At 38.9% G+C, this 8895-nt stretch overlaps 2 protein-coding genes across 4 annotated transcripts; one reads left to right on the top strand and one right to left on the bottom strand.

Annotated features, from left to right (window-relative positions):
• The first annotated feature begins 412 nt into the window (after positions 1 to 412).
• LOC109888628 (galanin peptides-like) lies at positions 413 to 3103 on the top strand. Of its 2 annotated transcripts, XM_020479790.2 has the most exons (7): positions 413 to 545; positions 646 to 726; positions 1017 to 1071; positions 1475 to 1546; positions 2357 to 2443; positions 2597 to 2668; positions 2992 to 3103. In XM_020479790.2, exons 2-7 carry the CDS (start codon positions 646 to 648, stop codon positions 3051 to 3053), a joined length of 429 nt encoding a protein of 142 aa, XP_020335379.1. In that variant the 5' UTR covers positions 413 to 545; the 3' UTR covers positions 3054 to 3103. The 2 variants fall into 2 exon arrangements, with proteins under 2 accessions (XP_020335379.1, XP_020335378.1); XM_020479789.2 differs by lacking the exon at positions 1475 to 1546.
• On the bottom strand, positions 2747 to 5461 carry zgc:110339 (SDR family oxidoreductase). 2 transcript variants are annotated; one of them, XM_020479787.2, is made up of 6 exons: positions 5221 to 5461; positions 5050 to 5101; positions 4401 to 4588; positions 4066 to 4221; positions 3779 to 3889; positions 2747 to 3650 (listed from the first exon to the last, which is right to left on the bottom strand). In XM_020479787.2, the coding sequence occupies exons 1-6, from the start codon at positions 5365 to 5367 to the stop codon at positions 3537 to 3539; spliced, it is 768 nt and encodes a 255-aa protein (XP_020335376.1). In that variant the 5' UTR covers positions 5368 to 5461; the 3' UTR covers positions 2747 to 3536. The 2 variants fall into 2 exon arrangements, with proteins under 2 accessions (XP_020335376.1, XP_020335377.1); XM_020479788.2 differs by having other exon boundaries at positions 4066 to 4119; positions 5221 to 5447.
• Between the last annotated feature and the right edge of the window lie 3434 nt (positions 5462 to 8895).

Raw genomic sequence — 8895 nt, 5'->3', positions numbered from 1 at the left:
TCCTAATTTGTCTTTTATCTCTAGGCTATGTTTGTATGTAATGGTTTTGTATTTTTACATTTGAACCATTTTTCCAGACATAGAGGCTCTAAAATAAATATTTTAGATTTACTGATCTTATAGCAGTGTTCGTTTTGACATGCATAATAAAATGTTTTCTACAAATGACATCACGTGAGATTCTATTAGTGGTAAAAATGTATCTGACTTTAAGAACTATTGTCCAACTCAATGTCTCATAAGGTTGCAAAAAGAACATGATGATGTTATTGTAATTTCATCGTGACATGACCACTACAGGAGGGGGAAGGTAGTTGTGACGTCTGGATTTCAGGAACAGGATTTTCTTTTAGTGGGGGGTGTATTATAAAAGGCCATCAAAATCATTCTCTTCTAAACCAGAAGCACGACAGGGACATTGAAGATCTCTTTGCTGTAACATTGCATTGTATTTATGCTTATTCTATAAGCATACCTATTTTGAAGAAAGCCTTAAACTTTTAAATTATCTTTTATCTCTTGTACTGTTGAACAAAACTTTAAAGGTAAGCCGCTTTAAGACTTCTTTGGAAATGTTTTGCGACTTTTAACTTCTAAAATTGAGAGTTTTTCTACAACTAACACCTTTTTAATATCTTGATTTAGATGAAGAAGTCTTTTGGAGTAGTGTGCATATCACTAATTTTATTTGCAGCTCTGTCAGAAACAATTGGATTAGTGATTGCGGTAGGTCAACATTTGATTGTATTTGGCAAAATGTTGTTTTAAATGCTCTTATTTTCTTGTTGTTTTAACTACAAGTAGGCTATTGCAAGCAACATTACAATTATATGAACGTTGTTGCCTATTATCTAGACATAACACCATAACAAGCATTGAGATAATTGAGTTCTTGCACTATAGTCAGGTCAAGCAATTCGCATTCAGAAAATAAGATAAATTGTTGAGAAAACTGATGATTGTACAGTGTGTATAATGAATCTGATTTGAGTGTGTGTGTGTTTGTCTCATAACAGGGTAAAGAGAAGCGAGGGTGGACACTAAACAGTGCTGGCTACCTTTTGGGTCCCCGTAAGTGACTGTTATGTATTAAATACATGTACTCTTTCACACAACTGTCAAAATGCCACTATCAAGTACTTTTAACTCAACTATAATTTACACACCTGCCCTGTCTCCATTATCATGCTCTTCTCATATTTGTTTATACTTTTATTATACTTTTTCACATTTCACCTGGCTGTGTAATGTGGCATGATGTATTCCAACAAACTTGTTCTGTGTCGTTATTGAACGACACAGAACATTTGAATTTGTTATATCCTTTTAAATGACTATATTTTGAAAAGCCTATTTGCACAGGAACACATTTATTCCCAAGGTTCATGGATTATTGTCAACACAGAATGAGGATGTATCCCATAACACAGGTCCTTGTTGTAAATTTAGGTAAAATGCCATCCCTGTGTTTCAGGTCGTATTGATCACCTAATACAGTTAAAGGATAATCCCAGCGTAAGGGGGAGAGAAGAACTGCTAAGTCAATGTAAGATAGCTCCTGCAGGACATTGAAGTCAGCAGAGGAATTGCTCTGTGACGCCTTGCTCCTCTGTTTATTATTTGCAGACTTAACTCTTAATGCAACAACCAAGTGTTTATCACAGCCACGGCCACTTTATGTTTATTGGTTTGTTTTTCCACTTGTTTATGAATGATTAAACCATGATACCGGATCTTTTAATCTAAGAGGCACTGTCAGAACAAAATTGATCATTTCATTTTTGCATGTAATTATACTTGATCCGTGATGACTGTGGGAAACTTATCAAGGGCTAAGGGTTAACGTCAAAATTCAAGGATTACACTTCAGATAATTAGTGCTCTTACATGATGATTCAGTGCACTATTACTAGCCCTGTTGACTCAAACCTTTATTAAAGTTGTTGATGGGGGGAGGTATATTGTAATTTCAACCATTGTCTTTCCTGCTCCTTGCCCCTCTCATTATATATATATATTATATATGCAAAGAAGAAGGGTAAAATAGTAATATATATATATAATGTATAAAAACATTTCAGGTTCTGTTTCGGTCAATGATTATGTGCCTTTCTTTCACGCATTTCATTGGTGAATATATGTTTCCCAGCAATTCAATGACTCAAGCCCTGCAGGTTGCTTTTCAGACTCTTGACAGATAAAAGGAAAAACACACCATCATAAAGGATGCCTTATGCCGTCATGTGAGCATTAGGCAGGGTTGCGGTGTTTGTGTGTAGTGTGCAATGAAGGGGATTTCATCTAGGGATTGAGTCAAAATCAGCTGCGCAAACTATGTTTTTGTTTTGTTGTTCAGACGGCATTGACGGTCACCGGACTCTCAGTGACAAGCATGGCCTTGCTGGAAAGAGAGGCATGCCCCTGGACAATGACTTCAAAACAGGTGAGAAGCTAAAGCCTTGCCAAATCTTATAGCCTACATTTCATTGGCCTATGTGAGGGTAAATCAAATATATTTAGAGTAGATGACGTACTGTACAGTAAGTCTGCTATACTCAGTATAGTCTACACCTCATGATGGTCTCTTATTTTGCAGGTGCCTTGAGAATAGCAGATGAGGATGTAATACACACTGTCATTGACTTCTTATCATACCTGAAACTTAAAGGTAAGTTCATGGTGTCTGTTATTAATGTTTAATTACAACAATTAATTACAGCAAAAACACTGACAGCATTCTCTTGATTTGTTATTTTTTTAATGAATAAAAATCAGGCGTTTTGACATGTTCCAAAAATAGTAAAATAATCATGTTTTTCATATGGTCTGGTTATATTTGTATTTCAAATTTATTTACAGATTACATTTCTAGTCAAGATTCCTGGCTATATGTTGCTACAACATTTGGAACAGAATAAATAGTAGCATAGTCCTAATCAGTTATAACCATCTCACTGTGCTCACTCAAATGTTTTGTCATCTACCTTACAGAAATCGGAGCTCTGGATACCATGCCTTCCTCTCTCACATCAGAAGAGATGGATCAGCCCTAGTTCAACTGATCTCTTCTCTACGCCTCACCTGCCTACAAACAACAGTATCTGTACATTTCACATTATACTGGTGTCATCATAACAACAATATACTATACAGATTAATCACGTTCTTATTATAATTTGAAAGAAATGGATTGAATAAAACCTTTGAATGGCAAAACATTGTTATTCCTATATATGTATTATACAGTATATATTTTGTAATCAAACAGTGAGATTACCTTTAGAAAGTGTAACAACAACCCAAACCACTCAGATGAAACAAAGTCTCCAATTTAAAATGTCAAATCTCCAAGTTCTCTCTCACACCGACTAGATACAAAGGAATCAGAGATTGCTGAGCAACATAATAGCATGATGTTGCAGTTGTTTGTTCTATTCTGTGATCTCTGCTGTGTTTTGTCCCAGTGAACTGTTGGCAGCACCAGCAGAAAAACTGCACATAACCCATTCCACAAGTTACTGTTTCCAAGTTGAGCTTCACCATTGTAGGTTGTTTCCAGAGTAGTCCAAGAATCCCCCATGATTATTTTCTGTCAGATCAGTGATAACAGACAGCAAAGATGATATGCTCTCCTCCGCACTCAAATCCGCCTGATCCATAAGAGACAGGAAATGCACCATATCAACTGTCAACTCATTGAAATACACAGCCATGTATTTTTATGTATTCTAAAGGACCCAACCATAAAATGCCTCAACCAAGAGTATGGGACACTCACATGTGGGCCACCCATGTCAGTGCGCACCCAGCCAGGGTGAAGAGCCATGCACAGAATCCCTTCAGATTCCAGGTCAGTGGCCAGACACCTTGTCGTCATGTTCAAGGCAGCCTGCATATATATAAACAAAATGAGATGGACAGGACATGTAATGAATATGTACACATAAGAACAGTCAGATTAACTATCGCCACACCCAAACATTCTATGCTTAATATTGCAACCAGAGATGGTCTGTAATGTTTATATGGGCTTTGTCGAAATGGCTCATTATGGTTGCTGTTCACCTTTGAGGTTCTGTAGGCATAGCTTTTGAAGGCTGCTCCGGCTCCCCAGTTGACCTTAATGGAGCCGAGTATAGAAGAGATGTTAATCACAGCTGCTCTATGGATCCCCATTCCAGTGCCCCGTGCAGCAGCTGCCTGTAGCAATGGCAGAAATGCCTAGAAGAAACAACATTATGTGATCTAGAGATAGTTGCGAGAATACAGGTTTCTTATGAAGTAGGACACTTTTCATAAATGTGTGTGATTTGGGCATGAATAAAAATATCCTCTGTACTACAAGAAAATTAAGATATTTCTCATACATGCTCTTCTAGAGGTGCAACACATTGATTTACCTTGGTGACAAAAAGAGGGGCAACAGTATTACTCTCAAAAGTCTTCATCATGGCATCAGGTGTCACTGTCTTCAGATCAGTGGATAAATTGATGGCTGCGTTGTTTATGAGGCAATTCAGCCCATCACTTCCAAGTATAGATGACACCGCTTGCAATGCTGAGTCTATACTTGACTGGCTGACAACATCTGATACAAAAGAGATCATAGACCCATTACCATTCAAAAAGGAACTTCACAGTAAACAAACAGAATTTAGTTTGAGTATTTCTCCTTTTTTTTTTTTTTTTACAGTATTGGTTTAATTTACTTTCACATTATTGGTTTACTTCAGTTTGGGATTTCATCATGTTCTGTTGAGTCCTACAAACATATAATTGAGCGTGTAATATACGTTTTAGTTACTCCAATGAGTTTGAAGGGAGAAAATCCCTGAGAGGAACACACGGGGAAATACCAATACAGTGTTTCTTGTGCATTCTGCTTGTATAACAAGTACGGCATATGGGGCATGTGTCCAAACTATGCATGGCACATGATGCACATGGGATCATATACCAGTTACCCAACAAAATGTGGCAAATCAGCATCACACTGCACCCTAGCTCCTGTGTCCAAGTTTTACAAATGATGTAGCCTATGCAACTCACCAAGCTGTACAATATAAACACCTTTGCAGGACTTGGCAATATTTTGAAGATCCTGAAATGAAGATCAACTTTTATTATGTATCCCCAAGTTTACAGGAATGGCGAATCCTCAAACGTGTATTTCCATTACGTGGAAATTCACCAAACAAGTTGAACATGATGTTCTCCTACCTGTGCTGCGGCTGGATTGCGAACAGTCGCTATTATTGTTTTGGGTCTCTCGGTGCTTCTTGCCAGGTCTTTCACCATTTGTAGACCGAGGCCTCTGCTCGCTCCAGTGATTAGTACAGATTGACATTTTGTGAATTTTAGAGTCATAGTTAGTAGATGTCTGTTAACTTTGTTTAATGAAGAAGTATGATCGGTCTCAGTGTCCAGACATCATTTTTGTAGCGATACAATCTGTAGGCGTGGTTTAAATTTCATAGCAACTCGAATAGACCAATGAGGGTAGGTACGCTTGATTTCGTGTCTGAACTGTTTCCGCTCCATTCTTCTTATTTACTACTAGTCCAAAGTGCAACCCCAAAACCCCACTCGGCGCATTTGGCGACCCAAATCAAACGTATACATTTTAAAAGAATTGCCCCCTTCCGCGCCCTCCCTTGCCGCCCCCGCCATGTCGCCGGTACCTAAATCCGCTACTGATTTTGTATTAGTCTATAAATACATCTCTTTGACAAAATTCGTCATCTCTTCCATGTCTTATTTGACTTGTATTTTTTAAAGTGTAAGGATAATAATTCAGCCATATTCAGCCATAGTTATTCCCTCTATGTTTAATATAACGCAGACACACAACCTACAGGAGCAATAAGTGCCTTGCTCCAGGGTACATCGACATATTTTTCACCAAGTCAGCTCCAGGACTCGAACCAGCGATAGTCCAGTTACAGTCCCAATGCTCTTAACCACTAGGCTACCTAGCAGTGTACATGTAGTCTACATACTGTACATGTTTGCAATAACACAGATAAATGCTTGTATAATACTGTTTAATGCAGGACCTTATACAACCTCTATCAGAGAACATACGTTTGGATTCACATGATCAATGACAATGTTTCAACAGTGGGAAAAACAAAAATGTCAGCATGACAATTCAAATATGCAGTCTTACATAAGAAGGAGAATAATATGATCTTCTCTGGCCTTGGGCATCTGATTTAGTGGTTATGATTAAGTAGGGCTCTCTGAGTCTAAAGATGGCACTGGAGCAGTATTCTAAACATGTGTTCAATGACCTTACAAGAGTCAAATGGTATATAAGTTTGTGATAATAAGTAGTTCCTTTCACAACAACCATGACTCAAGACCATGACTGTGGACTCTCAGTGATATGCATCTTTAGCTGTTAATCTACATTTATGACTCAAAGAAAAATTACAAGCTTGTGATTCTTATCATTAGTCGAATATGTGTTGTGTAGTATTGCCAGTAATCTCAATTCTTCATGTACCACAGCCTCTCAGTCCTACCTGCCCTCTAAGAGCCTGCCGCCCAACCACAGCCTCCTTTCCCCCAACCAGCTGGTCTCCCCAGCTCCTCCTAGCTCTGGATATAGCTACAACCACATGGCTGGATCCTACTCCTCACAGATCAGCAGCATGTCAGTCTCAGCCTCAAGTCTCATGACCTGTATAAGATCAACTGTGGCTCTAACAATCTAGAAAATGTAGTCCAGTATGTTTTCTATAACTGCTGATAAATAACACCAATCAACCATCAAACTTGAAAAGCTTCATAACAATTGACCATGGAGTTGAAATGTGATATGGATAACGGATGTCCTGCCAGTACCACCAGACCCCCTGACCCCTGTACCCTCACTCTCCGGCTCTGGTCCCTGATGGTCAGTCCTCCGCTTCTAGTGTCGTACGGTAGGATCACACCACAACCATAACCATAGTCTGACTCTTATGTCACGTTATGTTGTCATTCTATAAAGTTATGTTAATTTATGTTATGACACTGCACATATTGTCAAGATATCATAATCATCTGATCATTGTAGTGCATCTTCACTTTTCACTCTAATCTAGTCTCAGTGGATCTCTATGGGACTCCAAATCCAAGAAGTCACTCCTGGTCACTGCAACTGCACTAAATCATATAAGTTGTATCTGTCATTTCTATTTTGGATAAGTAATATATACAGTCATTTCTTTCATACTCTGTTATCTGTTATGTAGAGTTTTGCGTTTTAAGTAATCTCACATCAAGTGAGAAGGTTTGTTCCATGTCCAGGCAATGACTCAGCAATCATTGGGTGTTTTGTCATAATTCCTTTCACTCCTTGTGTCATTTTCCATTGTATGCCATCATGACTGCTTCATTGTGGCCTCATTGCTCCCGGAATGGGGGCTGGGATTAAACATTTAAAAAACATATAGGACAAAACACACATCACAACAAGCGAGACACCACAACACTATATAAAGCACAACATGGTAGCAGCACAAAACATGGTACAAATATTATTGGGTACAGACAGCAACACAAAGAGCAAGAAGGTAGAGACATCAATACATCACATGAAGCAGCCACAGCTGTCAGTAAGAGTGTCCATGTTTGAGTCTTTGAATGAAGTGATGGAGATAAAACGGTCTGCTTTGAGTGTTTTTTGCAGCTTGTTCTAGTCGCTAGCTGCAGCGAACTGAAAGAGGAGCGACCCAGGGATGTGTGTGCTTTGGGGACCTTTAACAGAATGTGACTGGCAGAACGGGTGATGTATGTGGAGGATGAGGGCTGCAGTAGATATCTCAGATAGGGGAGGAGTGAGGCCTAAGAGGGTTTTAAAATAAGCATCAACCAATGGGTCTTGCGACAGGTAAACAGAGATGACTAGTTTACAGAGTAGTATAGAGTGCAGTGATGTGTCCTATAAGGAGCATTGGTGGCAAATCTCATTGCCAAATGATAAAGAACTTTTAGCCACCCGAGAGCACCCTTACCTGCCAATCTATAAATGATGTCTCCGTAATCTAGCATGGGTAGGATGGTCATCTGAATCAGGGTTAGTTTGGCTGGTGGGGTGAAAGAGGAGCGATTACGATAGAGGAAACCAAGTCTAGATTTAACCTTAGCCTGCAGCTTTGATATGTGCTGAGAGAAGGATAGGGTACCGTCTAGCCATACTCGCAAGTACTTGTATGAAGTGACTACCTCAAGCTCTAAACCCTCAGAAGTAGCAATCACACCGTTGGGGAGAGGGTGGATCCTTTGATTGGGTGGACATGTCAGTTCATGCAGCAAGAGCTCTGATAGTTTGGAGGACGTCCTCCGGAACTTGTCATAATTACTGTGTAAGTCTATGGAAGGGGGTGAGAAAATTGAGCCTCTTAGGTTTTGTATTGAATGAGTGCTGTTGAGGCTACTGTAGACCTTCATTGCAAAACAGTGTGTTTTAATCAGTTATTTGGTGACTTGATAATATATAGTATAGTTTTATCAAAAAGGATAACATTTTAAACGTTTCACTATTTTTATTTTTATGACATTCACTGAGGAGGATGGTCCTCCTCTGAGGAGCCTCCACTGGTGTACTTGAGCTTGTGTCCTCAAAAGTGAGAACACTTCAGAAATGCATAACTATTTTTACCAGAAAGGTGAGATTTGAACCTTTTTCGGAGTATGCAGCATTGCTAGTTATTGTTTATGGCCCTCCCAAGATAAATAATGACTTTTGGGGATTACGTAGATTTTTGATTACATTTAGTTAAATTGTAAAAATTGTATATATAATTTTTTGGGGTTGGGGGTGTGTTACAGGCCGCCCAATCAGAAGGCATTCTAAGAAGGTCTCGAAATTGTGTTGTCAAACTGTAATAATTAGCTGGTGAAGGA

This window comes from Oncorhynchus kisutch, linkage group LG4 (genome assembly GCF_002021735.2).
Source record: "Oncorhynchus kisutch isolate 150728-3 linkage group LG4, Okis_V2, whole genome shotgun sequence".
Classification (NCBI taxonomy): domain Eukaryota; kingdom Metazoa; phylum Chordata; class Actinopteri; order Salmoniformes; family Salmonidae; genus Oncorhynchus; species Oncorhynchus kisutch.
This window is presented reverse-complemented; position numbering and strand designations above follow the sequence as displayed.